The sequence below is a fragment of the Nerophis ophidion genome, linkage group LG04, assembly GCF_033978795.1.
Source record: "Nerophis ophidion isolate RoL-2023_Sa linkage group LG04, RoL_Noph_v1.0, whole genome shotgun sequence".
In the NCBI taxonomy this organism is placed as follows: Eukaryota; Metazoa; Chordata; class Actinopteri; order Syngnathiformes; family Syngnathidae; genus Nerophis; species Nerophis ophidion.
Window position 1 is genome coordinate 18,342,625 of NC_084614.1, and position 22,290 is coordinate 18,364,914.

The window sequence follows — 22,290 nt, forward strand, 5'->3', positions numbered from 1 at the left end:
ATTGTATTCCGTTTATATTTACATCTAACACAATTTCCCAACTCATATGAAAACGGGGTTTGTACCAATGTGTGTGTGCATGCAGGAGGACAGGGCGGCGCACGAGGAGCTAGCTAAGGCGCTGGCCCGCAGCCTCCACCTGGACTTCCATGGCTCCAGCAGGGACTCTCTGCAGGGCTCCAGCGGCTACAGCAGTCAGACCAACACACCGTGCTGCTCCGAGGACGCCGCCCCCTCGCAAGGTGTGAATCGCTGATCTGCGTTCAATAATAAAATGCCTTAGATTATACCGGGGCTCGAGCTAACCAGCGGTACGACTTCCTGTATCCTTATCAGACTGCGACTACTTCTCTGTGGGGACGGATCAGGAGGCCGACCAGCCGAATGCTGACTTGGAAAGGGCCCTCGGCGTCCCGCGGCCCGGAGACGGCGGTCCGCCGTGCCGCCGTGTGTTCCAGTCCAAACGTACGGCGTCCACCTGCCTGCCCTCGAGCATTTCTGCGGTCATCCCGGCAGGGGTGGCGACCATTCGACGAACGCCATCCTCCAAGCCCAACCTCAGACGTCCGTCGCAGGGCCTCTCTTTGGGGCCCATCCCCATCAAGCCCCCAATGGTCCCGGTCAAGACCCCCACTGTGCCGGAGCATTCCGGGTTCCCCAGCAGCAGGCCGTCAGAGGACGGAGGGACGCCACGTACACCCCTTAGCCCCCCAAAGACCCCCCTCTCCTTAGGGAGCAGCGGACCATTTTCCCCTCACTTGGATCTGTGGGATTTGCGGCACCGGGGCGGGGGATCCGACCCACCTACGCCACCGCCGCAGACGGGACGGTGCTCCGAGATGGAACGGCGTCCCCTCCCGGAGCTGCTTGAGGAGAGCGAACACGTTGAAGGCGTGGAAGATTTCCTGGTGGCGATCCGGCGCGGCGTCAAGCTGAAGAAAACCAAAACGAACGACCGCTCGGCACCGAGGGTCTACTGAAACCACGTCTGATGGCTGCCATTTAGCTGTACAAAGACTTTAGGAGCAAACAAAGCGACACACAATAATACTTTTGAAAATGCTGCAGCTGTTCCTGTCGGTGCACCGAGGACAAATCGAGTCATGTATTTTTCCTGTTTGCGATGCCGACTGAAGCACTTCTCCCTTTAAGAGGATGAGTCGGACATGTTGGTTCCGCCTTGAGGATCGTTACCTGTTTGTGCCAAACGTGAGCAAAGTGTGCCTCACACGAGTCGTGCGGCTCAAACGCGTCAATCACTCTTTGAATGTTTTCTTCTGCACGCTCCCGCTTCAAGTGCCAAAAGCTCCAATACGTGGTCGTATTTTTATGAGTTTGGCCTCGAAAGACTTCAAGCTAAAAGTGTTTGTACAATTAAGGAGCGCTAGCATGTTGTTGCTCTTTGTACATCCACCAAGAAGGATGTTGTACAAAAACATTTGCTGTGTTTCAATTTAGTTTGTACATTTATTTGCTCCCAGTATGTCAATTACTATAAATCAAATCAGATGCAATATGATATATTATTAGTAATAGGCTGTTGGGGAAACACTGACATGAGACTAAATGGCCCTAAAAATCCATCCATTTTCTACCGCTTGTCCCTTTTGGGGTCACGGGGGGTGCTGGATCCTATCTCAGTTGCATTTGGGCGGAAGGCGGCGTACACCCTGGACAAATCGCCATCTCATCGCAGGGCCAACACAGATAGTCATAAAGTGCAAATATTTAGCTGACACAACACCCTCTGGTGGACATGTATGGAGGCAGTTTCTGTATGCTGAGTAACGGCAATGAAGAATGCACAGCTAGCATAGCATTATTTAGAATATTTTGTGTTTTTTGTGCTTGACATTGTTTATTTCTCTTGTTCATAGTGTCCAGTAAGTACATATCGTCTACGAACAGGCTTCTGTGGCCATTGAGCCAAAATAAGAAATGGTTGTTTTTGACGTTTGAAAATCGGCGGTTCTTTCACAAATGTACTTTTCCAGCGAGACTCGCGTAGTTAATAAAGATGCGGGCGGATTAATGCTGCTAAAACCAATCCAATGCCGTAGGTCAACAAATGCGAGGCCAATGTTTCTCAAGTAGTGGAGAGCAGCAGGGGATAGTCTAATTAATTACTCTCTAGTGTTAATGTTAGCTTGCATCTTGGTGGCAGTAGTGCTTAATCTAATCAACAAGCTCTTGAACAGCGCTAACGAAGAAGTTTGTGACGGGAATGAAAAGAAAAAAGACATAAAACTAACTCACAGTGCTCTGTAAGGATTAAAAAAGAGAATAAAGTTCTCAGTAATAAGTTAATTCGTAGGTGTCATGACAGGCCAAGAGATTGATACAATGCTGATTACACGTACATGTCCTCTAAAACTGACTTCGAAACAACGTTGCAAAATAGCTGTATATATAAATTGAGACAACATTGATGTGTAACTTTCGATCCACCTTGTTGTTTGGGAAACTACCTAATTTCAATGTGCCAATCAACGTCACAACTTGACTTTGAATAAATGTTGTTGAAAATCATGTTTCAACGTTGTATTTGTGTGGTAAACTATTGGTTGGAAAATGACCAAAATTCAATAGTGAATATAACGTCAGAACCTGACATTGGACAAACGTCATCAAAAAGCATGTGGTTCGAACGTCAGGACCTAATCCCAACAAGTAATCAACGTTGTTTCAATATCTTGTGCCTGCTGGGGAAGCACTGAACTAAGTCAGGGGTTCTTAACTTTGTTGAACTCAGAGCTGTACTTATCCACTGGAGGGTTTCTAGTCCCACACATATATTAACACTGAATTAGTAATTATACTCTTGATTTTAGTCCAATTCAATAATATTTAACCTTCTTACAGTTTAACATGACATGAAACCATCTGTTAATCACAAAGATTATTATCAAGGCTAAGGTTAGGCTGACAACAAAAAATGCTTATCAGATATAATGCAAATGAAGGAACTCATAAAAACTTATGAAAAATAAATTTACATACAATTTTACTAAAATGATCATTGATAATATTATTAATGTGTTTCTTAAATAAACTGTCACTAAAAAACACACCAGTTTATTCATATTTTTTTGCGTTAAAGAAACTTCTCTGTTACTTTACTTTGGCGCCAGACTTCTTCCGTTTGTCTGATCTTGTGTTTACTGCCACAAATAGTAGAAAAGTGTATCAAAACTGAGAACCACTGTGGTCCGTAGAAACAGATCATTTTTTGGCGGCCCTCTGGGGGGCGTTTGTGCTTTATGGTTAAGAAAAACTGTGCTATCTGAACAAAATGTATAGCTTTGTGTTATAGGTGAGAGAGCAAAGTAGCATTACATCGAATATATAAAGTAGATAATAGTTATGTTTTTAGAATATGTTGAGGGCTAATAATAAAAACAAGCTGATGGCTGTTACCTAATTATTTAAGTTATAGCTCAGCAACATCAATTAGTGGAACGATGTCTTTTAAAAATGCTACAAACGTAGACTATGACCTTCTTGACCGTTGTTAATTGTCGCAAACTAACTTGTGTTAGCGTTACGAGCTAATCTACACAACTGTTTCTGGGATGCTGTTGATATGTTGTATGTATTCACTCACATGTTGAGGTGCATTTCTTTGGAGCTTCTAGAATACATTACATGACAAGTGTTGTCCTTTTTTTGTTGTTTTTTTGCTCAAGAACATTTAGTACTGTTTCTGCTGGACCAAAACACATATTAGATGTGCAGCTGGTTCTGGTTTTACTACAAAGTGGGATAGCAGTTTGGATAGCTGAATGATCACTCTACTCTGTCGTTTGGCTGATGCACTGAGCAGATGAAGCCCAATGGCGGCCAGAAATAAATGACACTTGTCCAATCCGGCCTGTGATTGCTGTTTTTCGGTGATCTCCGGCCACACGAATATTAACACTGAATTAGTAACCTTACTCTTGATTTTAGTCCAATTCAATAATTATATCTAACCTTCTTACAGTTTAACATGACATGAAACCATGTGTTAATCACAAAGATTATTATCAAGGCTAAGGTTAGGCTCACGACAAAAAACGCTTATCAGATATAATGCAAATGAAGGGACTCATAAAAACTTATGAAAAATAAATGTACATACAATTTTTATTAAAATTATCATTGATGTTATTATTAATGTGTTTCTTAAATAAACTGTCACTAAAAAACACACCAGTTTATTCATATTTTTTTTGCGTTAAAGAAACTTCTCTGTTACTTTACTTTGGCGCCAGACTTCTTCCGTTTGTCTGATCTTGTGTTTACTGCCACAAATAGTAGAAAAGTGTATCAAAACTGAGAACCACTGTGGTCCGTAGAAACAGACCATTTTTGGCGGCCCTCTGGGGGGCGTTTGTGCTTTATGGTTAAGAAAAACTGTGCTAAGCTATCTGAACAAAATATATAGCTTTGTGTTGTAGGTGAGAGAGCAAAGTAGCGTTACATCGAATACGGTATATAAAGTAAATAATAGTTATGTTTTTAGAATATGTTGAGGGCTAATAATAAAAACAAGCTGATGGCTGTGATCTAATTATTTGAGTTATAGCTCAGCAACATCAATTAGTGGAACGATCCATCCATCCATCCATCTTCTTCCGCTTATCCGAGGTCGGGTCGCGGGGGCAACAACCTAAGCAGGGAAACCCAGACTTCCCTTTCCCCAGCCACTTCGTCTAGCTCTTCCCGGGGGATCCCGGGGCGTTCCCAGGCCAGCCGGGAGACATAGTCTTCCCAACGTGTCCTGGGTCTTCCCCGTGGCCTCCTACCGGTTGGACGTGCCCTAAACACCTCCCTAGGGAGGCGTTCGGGTGGCATCCTGACCAGATGCCCGAGCCACCTCATCTGGCTCCTCTCGATGTGAAGGAGCAGCGGCTTTACTTTGAGTTCCTCCCGGATGGCAGAGCTTCTCACCCTATCTCTAAGGGAGAGCCCCGCCACACGGCGGAGGAAACTCATTTCGGCCGCTTGTACCCGTGATCTTATCCTTTCGGTCATGACCCAAAGCTCATGACCATAGGTGAGGATGGGAACGTAGATCGACCGGTAAATTGAGAGCTTTGCCTTCCGGCTCAGCTCCTTCTTCACCACAACGGATCGGTACAACGTCCGCATTACTGAAGACGCCGCACCGATCCGCCTGTCGATCTCACGATCCACTCTTCCCTCACTTGTGAACAAGACTCCTAGGTACTTGAACTCCTCCACTTGGGGCAGTGTCTCCTCCCCAACCCGGAGATGGCATTCCACCCTTTTCCGGGCGAGAACCATGGACTCGGACTTGGAGGTGCTGATTCTCATTCCGGTCGCTTCACACTCGGCTATGTCTTTTAAAAATGCTACAAACGTAGACTATGACCTTTTTGACCGCTGTTAATCGTCGCAAACTAACTTGTGTTAGCGTTACGAGCTAATCTACACAACTGTTTCTGGGACGCTGTTGATATGTTGTATGTATTCACTCACATGTTGAGGTGCATTTCTTTGTAGCTTCTAGAATACATTACATGACAAGTGTTGTCCTTTTTTGCTCAAGAACATTTAGTACTGTTTCTGCTGGACCAAAAGACATTTTAGATGTGCAGCTGGTTCTTGTTTTACTACAAAGTGGGATAGCAGTTTTGAATGCTGAATGATCACTCTACTCTGTCGTTCGGCTGATGCACTGAGCAGATGAAGCCCAATGGCGGCCAGAAATAAATGACACTTGTCCAATCCGGCCTGTGATTGCTGTTTGTCGGTGATCTCCGGCGAGTTTCCAAGCAGCGGCTTGCCGTCTTAGAGTTTAACGGAGAAGGTAGTAGAATCCCCAGCCCAACACAAGGCCAGCAGTCAAGACCAGAGCGAGATTGAGCTCGGTGCAGTTGCAGTATAGTTTCCAAGCGGGCGATGGCTCCGCCAGTCGGTCCACCTTGTTGGAGATGGCGCGGATGCGTGCTCCGATCTCACGCAGGCTCTGTCGCAGGTCGTCCAGGTCCATTTGTGTCTGCCTCTTGATCTCCAGGATCATTTGGTAGAGAGTCACGTTGACCTGCTGGCGGTTCCTGGTGACCTCAAACATCTCGCGGCGGAAGGCCTCGATGTCGAGTGAGGCGACTTCCATCCTCCATAAGCGTTTTAGGGCGGAGCCTAAGGGAAAGGGGAGAGGGGGGAGGGGCTCTCACGGAGACATGTACCTGACCCCCGGCTCACAAAATGGCGTAACAAAGGACGGAACACCTCATGTCGAGAGACAAATTAGGTGATGAGCGTCTGTGTGATGTCATATTAAGGACAAGGACGGTCCTTGTCAGGTTTTTGGGGGTCCCAGCGGTGGCAACAGCTCGGGAGTTTGACTACAAGCCCCTCACAAGTTGGCTTCTTGTTTTGAGGAGGATGAAGATGAAGACATATTATAGCTGCTGTAAATCTATAAAGTGACTAAGTGTTAGGTCCATTTGTTACTAACCAATTTCGTAAATCTTTCAACTGAGTTCATTTCAGTCCAGCATGTTGTAAGACCGATGGCACCCACTTGGTGGCAGTGACACGCCACCCGCAAATACCTTGACCCGGCGAAGAAGACGTACCTGGAAAGTTGGACCCCGCAAACATGGCGGACGCTGCGCCCAGCTGCCAAGTGAGCTCCAGTCCAAGCTAAGCTGACCAAGAGAGGCTGCGTCCGACGAGCGCGGATGACTTCTCATGTTTCATGGACGTCCCGGACCCGCGGGGACTCTAAGCGTTTCGCCTAAGTCGAATGGAGTCGGCTCAAGCCCGCGTAGGCCAGCAGGCCTTGGCGGTGCTCGATGTGGCGCTACGGGTTCCTTGCGTCTTTATCATCGACGCCATTTTCAACTCGTACTACGACCCCGGGCCCGGGTGGGCCGGCGCCGTGGCGAAGGCTCTGGTCCGAGTGTTGGGTGAGTGGTCGAACACTTCCACAGCTAACGATAGCCGCTTTTGACGCCAGCCGCCCCCTGACGTCACCTGTCAGAGGGCGACGACAACACGGCAGCTCTCCGTAACATCCCGTCTTTCCCTTATTTGGAGTGAAAACATGATATAATACTCGCTCACGTTGTCATTGCCAATACCAAGTTCTTTTTTTTATTTGTTTCACCATTTAGACCGGGGGTGTCCAACTCAAATACAAAGTGGGCCGAAATTTTAAACGGAACAAAGCCGCGGGCCAAGGTTGAATAAATTAACCTTGCGTGGATATGCAATTATATCATCCGCAACCGCATCACTAATGTGGTCATCCACCCGCCATCCACCCAAACCAACGTTTTATCAAAGCCACAACCGCCCGCCACCCGCCCGTTGTTATATATCTAATATAGACGATGCAAGGCATTAGTGAGGTTAGAAAGTGTAACTCCCTCCAAATATCACAGACACAATGGCTTTCTTGAACTGATTTATTTGAAGGTTTCCTTTCCCTTCAAACTCACCGTGACAAGTGTAATAAATAAAGCACGTTACAAACGTAAAAATAATAACATGCACAGCATGTGGATCAAGCATTTTACCAAGTGAAATACCAACAAATGACAAACAAATACCTCGTTGGCCTGCATGCTTATTTTAGGAGGAAATTGTGATCTTCTGGCTCTTATAGCCCAAACGCTTAAAGTTCTTGTGACACTTTTTTTTGCTTGTTCAAAAATATTGAACAAGCAAGATAAAAGTATGCCCACATACTAGGGGTGTAACGGTACGTGTATTTGTATTGAACTGTTTCGGTACGGGGGTTTCGGTTCGATACGAGGGTGTATCGAACGAGTTTGTATCCTAAAGTCTGAACAAGCTGCTCTGCTTTCTGCCTCTGTCTGAGCAGTGAGCACCCAGCATTGTCCCGCCCACACAACCATCTGATTGGTTACATACAAAGCCAATCAGCAGTGCGTATTCAGAGCGATTTAACAGCCAATCAGCAGTGCGCATTCCGAACGCATGTTGTAAATGATTCATTGTCGAGCAGATATGTGCTTTTAGCAGGGGACATCGTCACAACTATTACAAAAATCACTATGAGCCCGTTGACCGTTGACCTTCTAGAAACTTAAACTGCAGCTCAGCTCGCTGACAGTTCTGGCTTGAGGTGATGTGAAGGCTAATTAGCTTTTAGCTTTACGTTAGCTCATTTCGCTGTGTGTGTGTGTTAGGGGCAGCAAAGCTGTGTCTGTCTGTTATTTCACATGAACTCCATAGATTTCAGGGATGAGTACTCTCTCCTATTGCAATTGTACTATTTTTCAGCTATAGTTACATTAATCAGTAATGTAGCAGCCTAGTTTTGAATGGCAGGGTCCCTGCTATCATAACATGTTGACAAAAATATAACATTTACATAAGAAAAGTCAACTACAGGCTTCTCAAATGCTGTAATAAATTTAGCATGATGAGTTGACTTGAAACTGTTTAATGTTGCACTTTTTATATGTAGAATAAAGGTATCGTCATTTTATTTCATCAAAGCAACAACTTGAGGCAGTTTAATGTGGATTAACGTGGGCAGAATTATTATAGTGTCCCCAATGTTAAAAGGATAAAGCCATTGTTTACAAATTTGGTAAATAAATAACCCAAAAATTTACATTTGGTTGTTTTCTTACTGTACCGAAAATGAACCGAACCGTGACCTCTAAACCGAGGTATGTAGCGAATTGAAATTTTTGTGTTTTTTAGAGTGCTGCTCGTTTTTCGTATGTGAGTAACAACATTTAACTATTAATAAATGGTTGATTTCTATAGGCTATTAAGGTAAAGTGTTGTAGCTGACAAGTTTGGGCTACCTTGCTTCTGCAGCCTTCATCAGAGGTGTCAAGTGATGTTAGCGTGACGTTGTCTGTGACGTGTTATATGGATTGTACCATCAAGAGTTGTCAGGTACAACACTTTACTTACTAGCCTATATAAATCAACCATTTATAAATACATGTCAGTTGGCTAAATGAACCTCTTTGACATAACATTTAACTATTTATAATGTAGCGGCTGGCTACGGGGTGTTAGCCAATGTCTTTGGCTGGGGGGCGGGACTTCCGGGAGAGATAGGGAAGTGACATTATCGACAGGAAGTGAGAGTTCGAGTTATCCCGGGAAACGCGCTAGAGACGTGAGAGGTGTTGTGTGGTTGTATTACATCTTGTGCAATAAAGACAAGACAAACGAAAAAGTTGTATGAGCCTACATTCCTGGGATTATTACAATATATATTTCCGAATTGGTTCAACCGCCACCCGCCCAAATCTATTTAAAATCTATTTTTTCGTCATGTCACCCGCCCGACCCGCGGTTTATCCGCGGACTCCGCGGTTGTGACCGCAAACCGCGCATCTTTAATAGGGACCCAAACAAGTTTTGCATTAAATATTGAACAAGCACGGCTTATATAACTTTAGTGACATTCAAAATCCAGTTTCAAATAATAATAACAATAATAATTACAAAAATATCAATGGCATATCAAATAAAATTTTAATAATTGTATGCCTTTTTTTCCATTTGCAATCTTCTGAGGTAAATATAAATTTTTTTCCACGGGCTAATAATAAATTTGAAAATAAAATAACAATAATGAATGAACCAAACATTCAAGCCTTGAAGTAGCAAGAGAAAATGCATGAATAAAACGGTCATGAATCCGTGGTCTGGATCATGTTTAGTTTAGGTATTTTCTGTTAGTTTGGACTCCCTTTGTTGTTTGTGCACTTTGTGAGTTAGTTTGGTCACCATGGTAACGTATTAATTTCCCCTGCTGCGGGTTCCAGACGCACACCTGATTTTGTTAATTACTTTCCTATTTAAGCCTGCCTTGTCCCGTCAGTCGGTCTTGGTCCTTTGTTTGCGGTAAGCAACTATCACGTATGCTATTCTTGTTTACTGAACCTGTGCTAGTGTTACCATTAGCTTCCGTGCGTTCGGCATGCGTTTCTTTTGTGTATTTCGTCTGTTTTTGTATCAGTAATTTTGTTATTAAATCATCTTACCTTTACATTGTTGTCCGGAGTGTCCATGTTTGCGCTGGAGTAAAATGCGACCCACACGTGACAAAAACGTTAATTATTGGTCAGTTTGCTGGAAGTTTCCCAGAGGAGTTAGTGCTGCAAGGGTTTCTGGGTATTTATTCTGTTGTGTTACGGTGCGTATGTTCACCCAAAATGTGCCATTCTTGTTTGGTGTGGGTTCACAGTGTGGCGCATATTTGTAACAGTGCTAAAGTTGTTTATACGGCCACCCTCAGTGTGACCTGTATGGCTGTTGACCAAGTATGATTGCATACACTTGTGCGTGTGTGTGTATGTGTAAAAGCCACAAATATTATGTGACACGCTGTTAGTATGGAGGAAAAGCGGACTTGACGACAGTTTGTAGAGAACGCTAAAGGCAGTGCCTTAAATGCACGTCCCCAATATAGTTGTCCAGGTGGAAATCGGTAGAAATTCGGGAGAATGGTTGGCCCCGGGAGATTTTCGGGAGGGACACTGAACTTCGGGAGTCTACCGGGACATTTGGAGGGTTGGCAAGAATGAGTATTAGCGGTGAATGCGGTGTTACAGCGGCACCGACACTGTATAACACCGGCAGGCCAGCTCTAATGCTAAATTGATATTGCCTCAAGGGCCAAATTAAATTACACGGCGGGCCAGTTTTGGCCCGCGGGCCAGAGTTTGACACCCATGATTTAGACCTTTTTGTACGGATCTTAGTAGAGCATAAAGTGTGCGGTAATCATGACCACACTGTCCGGTGTGTTATCTCGTGGAGGGGGGCGTGGTCAGTATGACATCACAAAAACATTTGCATAATCTGCGATGATGCATTATTACAGGGGTGGAGCACACATTTATCTTCCATTGTAGCCAGTTTAATTTCCTGTACCCATCCACACACAAAGTAATTGTACGCTTCGAGCGACTTGTAGCCCTTAAACTCATCCAGAGTGTAGGCACTAACATTGTTCACCAAATAGTTGACGATGTCGGGGTAAGTTTTATCAGGATAACATTTCAAGTCCGTAGTCCATTCGTGCTTTCCCATCTCATACGGATCTTTATCGCCAATATCCTTCAATTTCTGTAAATACCTGGCTTTGCAAACCCCATCTAGCGTCTGTCTGTAGGGAACTTTTACGACTTCTTTCAAATTTCCCGAAGTGGACGTCATTGTTGCTGCATAAGTGTGGAAAAATATTTGGAAAACTGCCTAGACGAGTAAACACAGTTTTGACACACAAGATGGCCCGATTGTAGCTGAGATAGGCGCCAGCGCCCCCCGCGACCCCAAAAGGGAATAAGCGGTAGAAAATGGATGGATGGAAGATGGCGGGTGCCAAGAATGATTATGGGTAATCGCCGCTAGCGGAAACCTATGTATTCCCTTTTTTGGGGTCGCGGGGGGCGCTGGCGCCTATCTCAGCTACAATCGGGCGGAAGGCGGAGTACACCCCGGACAAGTCGCCACCTCATCACAGGGCCAACACAGATAGACAGACAACATTCACACTCACATTCACACACTAGGGCCAATTTAGTGTTGCCAATCAACCTATCCCCAGGTGCATGTCTTTGGAAGTGGGAGGAAGCCGGAGTACAAAAACCTTCCCCCCCTATTTACTTCCGGGGTCATGTTTCCTCTTACGTCAGGAATATCCTCAAATTAATTTGTCCGATTAATACAGACGTTTTGTTAAAGGTCTACTGAAACCCACTACTACCCACCACGCAGTCTGATAGTTTATATATCAATGATGAAATATTAACATTGCAACACATGCCAATACGGCCTTTTTAGCTGACTAAATTACAATTTTATATTTCCTGGGAGTTTCGTCTTGAAAACTTCGTGTAATGACGCAAGACGTCGGAGGTTTTTAGGAAGTATGAGCGCTGCACACACACACAGCTAAAAGTCGTCTGCTTTAACGGCATAATTACTCAGTATTTTGGAGATCTGTGTTGCTGAATCTTTTGCAATTTGTTCAGTTAATATTGGAGAAGTCAAAGTAGAAAGATGGCGTTGGGAAGCTTTACACAAACACACGGTGATTCCTTGTTTAAAATTCCTGGAGGTGAAACTTTACTATGGATCAGAGCGCTGTCAAGCGAACCTGGATCCCGACCACTTGTCAACCGGCAGGTTTCGGTGAGATAGTTGTGGTAAAAAGTCGCTTCTTACCGGAGAAAAGCTGAGCTTGTGCCGTCCATAGCTGCAGTCGATTCCCCTGAGACACTGGCGTCAACACACCCGTGGATGCTCCCTTCCGACTATCAGGTACTGTTAAACTCACTAAAACACTAGCAACACAATAGAAAGATAAGGGATTTCCCAGAATTATCCTAGTAAATGTCTCTAAAAATATCGGAATCCGTTCCAATGCAATTGCGTTTTTTTTAAACTTTCTTTTTTTTTTTTTCCTAGTTTGTCGCTATCAATATCCTCAAACACAAATCTTTCATCCTCGCTCAAATTAATGGGGAAATTGTCGTTTACTCGGTCGGAATAGCACTTTTTGTTGGAGGCTCCCATTAAAATCAATGTGAATATGTGAGAAGCCCCTACACTTGTGACGTCATCGTCTGCGACTTCCGGTAGAGGCAGGGCATTTCTCTTAGCACCGAAAGTTGCGAACTTTATCGTGGATGTTCTCTACTAAATCCTTTCATCAAAAATATGGCAATATCGCGAAATGATCAAGTATGACACATAGAATGGACCTGCTTTCCCCGTTTAAATAAGAAAATCTCATTGCAGTAGGCCTTTAACGCTATATTATAAAAATATAACGCTATATTATAAAAATACAGACGTTTTGTTAACGCTATATTATAAAAAATGAAAAAAAACCTTCCCCCCATTTACTTCCGGGGTCACGTTTCCTCTTACGTCATCCCATAGCTTGTGTTTGTAAAAAATGTTTTAAAATTGTTTTCTATTTTTTATAATATAAAGTTGACAAAATATCTGTATTTTTATAATATAGCGTTATATTTTTATAATATAGCGTTGACAAAACGTCTGTATTAAACGGACAAATTAACTTGAGGATATTCCTGACGTAAGAGGAAACCTGACCCCGGAAGTAAAAAAGGGGGGGGGCCCTGTAGGGGGGAATAAATTTGACGTGACACCCTCTACAACCCCCCCCCGTTTACTTCCGGGGTCATGATTAATACAGATGTTTTGTTAACGCTATGTTATAAAAATGTAACGCTATATTATAAAAATACAGTTTTGTTTACACTATATTATAAAAAATGAAAAAAAACCTCCGCCCCATTTACTTCCGGGGTCATGTTTCCTCTTACGTCATCCCATAGCTTGGTTTGTAAATTAAATTTAAAAAAACATTTTTTTTTTAATATATTATAGCGTTAACAAAACGTCTGTATTTTTATAATATAGCATTATATTTTTATAATATAGCGTTATATTTTTATAATATAGCGTTAACAAAACGTCTGTATTAATCATGACTCCGGAAGTAAATGGGGGGAAGGGTTTTGTAGGGGGGAAGAAATTTGGCGTGACACCCCCTACAAAAACCTTCCCCCCCATTTACTTCCGGGGTCATGATTAATACAGACGTTTTGTTAACGCTATATTATAAAAATATCACGCTATATTATAAAAATGCAGACGTTTTGTCAACGCTATATTGTAAAAAAAGAAAGAAAGAAATAAAAAAACAATTTACAAGCACATGCTATGGGATGACAAATTTACTTCCTGGGGTCACATTTCCTATTTTGTCATCCCATAGCTTGTTTGTAAATTTTTATTTTTATTTTTTTATAATATAGCGTTAACATAATGTCTGTATTTTTTATAATATAGCGTTATATTTTTTATAATATAGCGTTAACAAAACGTCTGTATTAATCATGACCCGGGAAGTAAATGGGAGGGGAAGGTTCTTGCAGGGGGGAAGAAATTTGGCGTGACAAGACCTCCGATTTCGGGAGGTGGCGGGCGTTTGATAGATTCACCAAGTCAAGTATTTCTTATGTATATATATGTATATATATATATATGTATATATATATATATATATATATATATATATATATACATATATATATATATATATATATATATATATATATTTATATATATATATATATATATTTATATATATATATATATATATATATATATATATATTTAAGAAATACTTGAATTTCAGCGTTCATTTATGTACACATTTACACACATAACACTCATCTACTCATTGTTGAGTTAAGGGTGGAATTGTTCATCCTTGTTTTTCTAATCATATGCATGTACAGTAGATGGCAGTATTGTCCTGTTTAAGAGTGTCACAACATTGCTGTTTGGGAGATGAACTGCTTTACGGTAGACGAAAACGGACTGCTGTTGTTTTTTGTTGTTTTACCGCGCTGGGAGGACGTTAATGAAACTGCCTAAATATAAACCCACATAACAGACCCAGAACTCGCCCTCGATTATTCTACAGTTATAACGTCATTGGGCAGACACGCTCTTTATACACATCACTCAGGTCCACATGGAGCTGGAGGGGGCGTGGCCTCCAGCTCCGCCTGAATTTCGGGAGAAAATTTGTTCCGGGAGGTTTTCGGGAGAGGTGCTGAATTTCGTGAGTCCCCCAGAAAATCTGGCAGGGTTGGCAAGTATGCGCTTGAGCAACCCGAGCACTGCTGGAGGGCCACATCGACAATATTTCAATTAAACTTTGCTCAATAATATTTTTGCTGTATCGTAAGATAAATAACAATAATAATAATAGATGATTAATAATAGTAATTTTGGGCAGCACAGAGGAAGAGGGGTTTGTTTGCTAACTAGGTCTGGGCGATATGGCCTTTTTTCAATAACTCGATATTTTTAGGCCATATCGCGATACACGATATGTATCTCAATATTTTGCCTTAGCCTTGAATGAACACTTGATGCATATAATCACAGCAGTATGATGATTAAATTTGTCTACATTAAAACATTCTTCTTCATACTTGCAATAATATATGCTACTTTTAAACTTTCATGCAGAGAGGGAAATCACAACTAAGTCAATTAACCAAAAGTGTATTTATTAAACAGTTTTTAAGCAGTGGCACAAACATTCATGTCATTTCCAAAACAGAAAGAGCAGGATTGTCAGACATTTTAAGTGTCAAATAAAAAATTAGCTGTATAATAGGAAATCAAATAGTATTCCTCCTTCGCTATGTGGTGGGTTACTACGGACGTTTTTAAATTCTGTTGTTGACTATTTTTATCCTACGGTGTTGATCTGGAAATGTTGATGGTGTGGCACCGAACGAAGATGCTGACATGCAGAGTTTCAAACACTCTTCATTCTCTAGGGGGTGCCTTTTGAAATGATGCTACATGTTAGCAGTGATGCTACTTTTTATAGCAACGCTTCTGCACCACACTTGACAAATTACGGTTGTCTGTTCGACATACTCACACTTGAAGCCAAACCACCACCAGATGACGGACCCCCTGCTGCTTTTCTTGGGATTTAATTCTTCCTTCATTCGCTCCTTCTTTCTCTCGTATTACCACTCGCACGGCTTCGCTAGCATCACAGCTAACGTTACGTGACGTGACAGTATGTAAGAAAGTCCGCTTATCTGTGAGAAGGAGACACAGGAAAGAGCGAGGAGAGCCTGAAGTGTAATGCCCGCAGCTAAAAGCAACTGCGTGAGAACGTCTACTCGAATATCACCATATAGTCATTTTCTATATTGCACAGAGACAAACCCGCGATATATCGTGTATATTGATACATCGCCCAGCCCTACGTCTAACCCTTCTGGATGAATTAGAATGTGTTCTACAACATAAGTATTGTGTATCCTGGTGATGAAAACAACGCAAACGCAGTTCAACTCTGACAATAGCGGTCCGTTCGCTACTCGCGATGCCACGATGACTATTGCGGATATTATGGTAAGAGTCATTCAAATAACTATAACATATAGAACCTATATATATAACCTAGTACCAACCTCGTCACGTCCGTTGTGTCCTGAGCAAAACACTTCACCCTTGCTCCTGATGGGTGCTGGTTGGCGCCTTGCATGGCAGCTCCCTCCATCAGTGTGTGAATGTGTGTGTGAATGGCTAAATGTGGAAGTAGTGTCAAAGCGCTTTGAGTACCTTGAAGGTAAAAAAGCGCTATACAAGTACAACCCATTTATTTATTTAACATGCTATACGTTTACCAAACAATCTCACTCCTAATCAATAAATCCGATGAAATCTTCTTCCTCGATGTCGCTTCTAAATAGCTCTGCCATCTCCAAAGGTATGCGCCGCTTCCTCTTGTCGTTTTCTGCTGCATATTTCACTACGTCCAGCTTGTAATCTGCAGTACATGATTTCCTTTTCGGTGCCTTTTTTGTTCAGCCCTTCTCAGTTTTTATAAGTTACCGCCAACGTTGAAATGACCCATTTTAAGAACTACGGCAGTAGCATATAGCAGTTAGCATCCCATGACCCACAATGCACTTCTGCCATGACCCTCCCCCGCCAAATTCTTATTGGTTGAGGTGTGTGCGACAATTGCTGACATTTTCTTCGTCTCTTCCGCGAATTAGATAAATAATAATATTTGATATTTTACAGTAATGTGTTAATAATTTCACACATAAGTCGCTCTAGAGTATATAAAATGATAAATGGGTTGTACTTGTATAGCGCTTTTCTACCTTCAAGGTACTCAAAGCGCTTTGACACTACTTCCACATTTACCCATTCACACACACATTCACACACTGATGGTGGGAGCTGCCATGCAAGGCGCCAATCAGCACCCATCAGGAGCAAGGGTGAAGTGTCTTGCTCAGGACACAACGGACGTGACAAGGTTGGTACTAGGTGGGATATGAAAAAAACTGTGACTTATTGTCCGAAAAATGCGGTACATGGTTTCTGCACGGCCGTTGCAAAAGAGCGCACATGAGAGCGATGGTGTGTGCCTGCCATGATCTATGTGGCAACATTTATTAATGCACGCCTGTCAAAAGTACAATTTGATTGTAGCGCTGCATTTCTTACAAAAAAAAATAATGGTTTGACAAGCAGAAAATGATATTTCAACATTTTTCCCTAAAAGATGCTTTGAGGCTGTAAAATGTTTTATCTGATTTGTCGATCAATCGAACAAATTAATTGATGGACTACTCGAATATTAATTTATACAGTACCTTCAGCTAGGGGTGTAACGGTACACAAAAATTTGGTTCGGTACGTACCTCGGTTTAGAGGTCACGGTTCGGTTCATTTTCGGTACAGTAAGAAAACAACAAAATATACATTTTTTGGTTATTTACCAAATTTGTAAACGGTTTGAAACAGTTTCAAGTCAACTCATCATGCTTAATTTGGGAAGCCTGTAGTTGATTTTTATTATGTAAGTGTTATATTTTGATCAACATGTGATAGCAGTGACCCTGCCAGGGTTTCCCACACATTCATTTATTTGTGGCGGCCTGCCACGAAAGAATTACGGCCGCCACAAATAAATAATAAAAATAATTTAAAAAAAATATATATATTATATTTTTGTTTTGTTTGTTTTTTAAGGCTTTTGACTCGCTTGACCGCTCATAAAAGCAATGGGACTATGTCTGTGAATGGAGTTTGTAGTTACATATTATATAAATATGTATATAAATATGTACATAAAGTGTTGTAATTATATTCCAACTCTGCGTTCTTCTTGGTCATCGCCGCCACCCGACCATACCACCACAAATTGCCTGACATGTGGGAAACACTGCCTGCCATTCAAACATTCAAAGCTTTTCTGTCCATAAAACACACACACACCACAAAATGAGCTAACGTTACGCTAAAAGCTAATTGGCCTTCACCTCAAGCCAGAACTGCGAGCGAGCTGAGCTGCAGTTTAAGTTTCTAGGTCAACGGGCTCATAGTGATGTTACTAGTAATTGACTGGGAGGTGTTTATCATTTGGGGAGAGTACGCTGCCTTATGCTCACCCGCTAAATACCTATCTGCTCGACGCTGAAGCATTTACTACATGCGCTCTGAATACGCACTGCTGATTGGCTGTTACCGCTATATATGTAACCAATCAGATGGTTGTGTGGGTGGGACAATGCTGGGTGCTGAGACAGAGGCAAAAGCAAAGCAGCTTGTTAAGACTTTAGCTTACTAACTCGTTCGGTACGCCCCCTTACCGAAACGGTTCAGTACAAATACATGTACCATTACACCCCTGGTAGTATTATCATTTTTGTACAAATATATTGCAAGAATCGTGTTTTATTGTAAGATTCCAATCTGTAATAAACCGGTGTGTCTGTCTTCCAGGTGTCCTCGTCTCCAGTGTGGTGCTGCTGCTCTCTCAGAAGGCCTTGTTCAAGTTCTACACGCTCTTCTTGGCCGTCCTCCTCGGCGCGGCGGCGGTCCTCGTCAACTACCACTGCACGTCCCACATCGACTTCTACAGCGCCTACTACAAGGCGGCGCTGGGCTTTAGACTTCTGCCCAGGAACGGGCCGACGCTGTGGCTGGGCGTGGCGGCGGTCCAGCTGGTCTTTGGGGTGGGCTACGTGTACCTCTTGAATCTGCAGTCGTCGCTGGCCGCCCTGGTGGTCCTGGACATCATGGTCCCCGTGTGGGGGCTGATGATCGAGCTGCCGCTGGACGTGCGGCGGATGGTGGCCGTGTTCTCGGGCACGGCGCTGGCGCTCAACACGGCCGTGTGCCTGGTCGTGAGGCTCAAGTGGTTCTACTACTCGTGCCGCTACGTCTACCTGCTGGTCCGCCACATGTACCGCATGTACGGCCTGCAGCTGCTTCTGAAGGACACCTGGAAGAGAATCCGGTTCCCTGATGTCCTGCGAGTATTCTGGCTGACGCGGGTCACCGCCCAGGCCCTGATCCTGGTCTACGTGGTGCGGGCGGTGCGGCGAGAGAGCGGCGACGCCACCGGCGTGGCAACAGACGGGAGCTCGGACTCGCAGGTAAAGTGAGAAAGCGAGTGTGCGTGGGTGTTTTGTGAGATGTAACGCGTCTCCGTGGCAACGTGCAGGGTTACACGCTCAGCTGGGATGTGTTCTGGGACGTGACGAGTAATCTGATCATCTCCGGGTGTGATTCCACACTCACAGTTCTGGGCATGAGCGCCGTCATCTCATCTATGGCGCACTACCTGGGCCTCAGCATCCTCACCTTCATCGGTACACACGAGCGACGCCGCAAGTGTCCAAATGTCCCCTCGGTCTAAATGCCGGTGTCCTTCAGGTTCCACTGAGGAGGAGGACAAACGGTTGGGCTTCGTGGCTCCGGTCTTGTTCTTCATTCTGGCCCTGCAGACGGGCCTCAGCAGCCTGGACCCCGGGGAACGACTGGTAGGTCTTGTCGAAAGCAAACCCAAAAATTTGTCGACGTTCCACTAACATGAGCGCAATCCGATCCAAAGGTCCGTCTGAGCCGCAACATGTGCCTTCTGCTGACGGCCATCCTGCACTTCATCCAAGGTATGACCGACCCGGTGCTGATGTCACTCAGCGCCTCGCACGTCACCTCGTTCCGCCGACATTTCCCCGTGCTGCTGGTGTCGGCGGCGCTCTTCTCGCTCCCGGTGGTTCTCAGCCACGCCCTGTGGCACCACTACGCCCTCAACACCTGGCTCTTCGCCGTCACCGCCTTCTGCGTGGAGCTCTGTCTGAAGGTACGCCTCACACGGGTCACCCGCCGTAGACCGGGTGACAAAAACACGGCGCTCTCACCGCTCCCCTCTCTGTCCAGGTGGTGGTGTCGCTGACCGTCTACGGCCTTTTCATGGCGGACGGCCTCTCCAACGTCCTGTGGGAGAAGCTGGACGACTACGTCTACTACGTGCGTTCCACGGGAAACATCATCGAGTTCCTGTTCGGCGTGGTGATGTTCGGGAACGGCGCCTACACCATGATGTTTGAGTCGGGCAGCAAGATCCGCGCCTGCATGATGTGCCTGCACGCCTACTTCAACATCTACCTGCAGGCCAAGAACGGCTGGAAGACCTTCATCAACCGCCGCACGGCCGTCAAGAGGATCAATTCGCTGCCGGAGCTGCGCGGCGACCAGCTGAGGGACATCGAGGACGTCTGCGCCATCTGCTACCAGGACTTTGCCACCTCGGCCCGCATCACGCCGTGCCACCACTTCTTCCACGCGCTGTGCCTCCGCAAGTGGCTGTACATCCAGGACACCTGCCCCATGTGCCACCAGAGGGTCAATGTGGACGACGACAGCCAGGACACGGACGCCTTCTCCAACAACAACGGGTACGCGCCGCCGCCGGACAATGACGACGCGGCCCCGCCGCTGGCGAGGGAGAACCAGCGGCAGGAGCCCGGCGACGGCCAGCCCTTCAACCGAGCGGCGGGCGCGGCCGCCGCCGGCGGGCCGGCCGCGCCGGACCACGAGCTGCTGGAGGACAACGACAGCATCGAGTACGACGACGACGAGTGGGGGGTGCAAAACGGCAGCACGCCCGTAGAAGAAGAATATTTGAACGATGACACAGACTCCACGGAGGACTGACCGGTTTAATTTAAGTCCGAAACACAGCATTTTAATCGAAACATGTCAGGGATGTGATTTTTTTTTTTTAATTTTACTTTAAAGAAGCGCGTGGTGTCAACAAAACCATTCTTTGCACATTCTCTTCCTGCGTTGAAACGTCAGTGCACTTTTCCCAGCATCTCCCGCTGCGGAGCCTGCTGAGGTTTGTGTCACAATCAGCACAAGAACTTGTGACCCGGACACGCATACATTCAAAATAATAAAAAAATCTGGATTGTTAAAAAAAAAAAAAAATATATATATATATATAATGTTATGAAGTGCTCGCTAATGGACTTGAGCTCAGGTTGTGCCACATGTCCCCTCGGCCAATCAGCAAAGCGGAAGCGTCTGACGTCCTACTGGTCTCTTGTGTGACCGTGCCTGCATTTATGTACGTTCTTGTACATGTGATTAAAGCAACACACTGAGATATTCTCGTCAGTCCGGTTCTGATAAGAAGTACTTTTGAGAACTGCTTTTTCCTAAACAAATAAAACATGCATTCAAGGGGATTGTGTTGAGTGTAAAGAAAGCAAGCGACAATGGAGCGGGTGCTAGTGTTTGCAGATTTCACCAAAGGAGGTGAAGGTAACCTCATACAGTGGGGCAAAAAATGTATTTAGTCAGCCACCGATTGTGCAAGTTCTCCCACTTAAAATGATGACAGCCCAAAAGCATGATGTTTCCACCCCCATGCTTCACAGTAGGTGTGGTGTTCTTGGGATGCAGCTCAGTATAATGAGTTTATACCGAAAAGTTCTATTTTGGCTTCATCTGACCACAAGACATTCTCCCAATCCTCTGCTGTATCATCCATGTATCCATTTTGGTATAAACTCAACTCGTCGTGTTTGGAGGAAGAAGAATACTGAGTTGCATCCCAAGAACACCACACCTACTGTGATGCATGGGGGTGGAAACATCAGGCGTTTTTTCTGCTAAGGGGACAGGACGATTGATCCGTGTTAAGGAAAGAATGAATGGGGCCATGTATTGTGAGATTTTGAGCCAAAACCTTCCATCAGTGAGAGCTTTGAATGGTTGACCGAATACTTATTTTCCACCATAATTTACAAATAAATTCTTTAAAATTCCTACAATGTAAATTCCTGGATTTTTTTTCCACATTCTGTCTCTCACAGTTGAAGTGTACCTATGATGAAAATGACAGACCTCTGTCATCATTTTAAGTGGGAGAACTTGCACAATTGTGTTTTTTTTGCCCCACTGTAGGTCCCGACTGTTTCGTCTCAGGGTTCCGATGCCGGTATACAAGATGCGTACCTTTCCAGGTTTAAGCTGAGCAGGTGGACAGGTTTTGCTGCTATGGCAAATATGTATTTGTAGAAAAGAAGCACTTTGCAGCAGACGTCCCACTGAACACTATATCCTACTGGCATAAAATGAGGTATTTTGAAAACTTTGTGCGTTTGTACTGAGGAGTAAAGCAAAAGTGTTGCTTTGTGTTCCGGGGACTTTGGCTAAAGAAGACGACGGTTTGGAAAGCTTTTTGACAAGGCTGGATGCTGCCTTTTGTTTTTAAAAAAAGAAAAAAAAAGATCAACGTCATTAAAAATCACGTTTGATATTGTCCTTGTCTCCTTTGAGTTTGTTGCATGTCAACTTTTTATTTCGCGAAACCCAAGCTATTTGAAGAAAATCTAAGATGTTTGGGGGGTTTTTTGTACTTAAAAAAAAACATTTTCTATT

General features: G+C 44.2%; 3 protein-coding genes across 5 annotated transcripts in view; 2 read left to right on the top strand and 1 right to left on the bottom strand.

Annotated features, from left to right (window-relative positions):
• The window catches only part of LOC133551043 (protein MTSS 1-like), a 67,921-nt gene extending 64,056 nt beyond the window's left edge, over positions 1–3,865 (top strand). For all 3 annotated transcript variants that reach the window (XM_061897326.1, XM_061897329.1, XM_061897327.1), the window contains 2 exons: positions 86–242; positions 337–3,865. In XM_061897326.1, the coding sequence (XP_061753310.1) occupies positions 86–242; positions 337–980 (801 nt within the window). In that variant the 3' untranslated portion in view covers positions 981–3,865. The remainder of the gene's footprint in view (positions 1–85; positions 243–336) is intronic.
• Positions 1–7,019, bottom strand: part of LOC133551046 (uncharacterized) — a 24,023-nt gene extending 17,004 nt beyond the window's left edge. The window contains exon 1 of the mRNA XM_061897333.1: positions 6,588–7,019. Within this exon, the coding sequence (XP_061753317.1) occupies positions 6,588–6,704 (117 nt within the window). The 5' untranslated portion in view covers positions 6,705–7,019. The remainder of the gene's footprint in view (positions 1–6,587) is intronic.
• rnf139 (ring finger protein 139) lies at positions 6,406–22,171 on the top strand. The gene is made up of 6 exons (XM_061897330.1): positions 6,406–6,920; positions 18,337–18,992; positions 19,061–19,208; positions 19,273–19,379; positions 19,451–19,702; positions 19,780–22,171. The coding sequence occupies exons 1-6, from the start codon at positions 6,758–6,760 to the stop codon at positions 20,554–20,556; spliced, it is 2,103 nt and encodes a 700-aa protein (XP_061753314.1). The 5' UTR covers positions 6,406–6,757; the 3' UTR covers positions 20,557–22,171.
• The last annotated feature ends 119 nt before the right edge of the window (positions 22,172–22,290 follow it).

What these genes read in the sequence shown, in the direction of transcription:
- rnf139 (XM_061897330.1), top strand. Translation starts at nt 6,758, where the DNA reads ATGGAGTCGGCTCAAGCCCGCGTAGGCCAGCAGGCCTTGGCGGTGCTC. An exon ending in GGCTCTGGTCCGAGTGTTGG is followed by an intron (nt 6,921 to 18,336) that starts GTGAGTGGTCGA and finishes TCTGTCTTCCAG; the next exon opens with GTGTCCTCGTCTCCAGTGTG. An exon ending in TGGACCCCGGGGAACGACTG is followed by an intron (nt 19,380 to 19,450) that starts GTAGGTCTTGTC and finishes TCCGATCCAAAG; the next exon opens with GTCCGTCTGAGCCGCAACAT.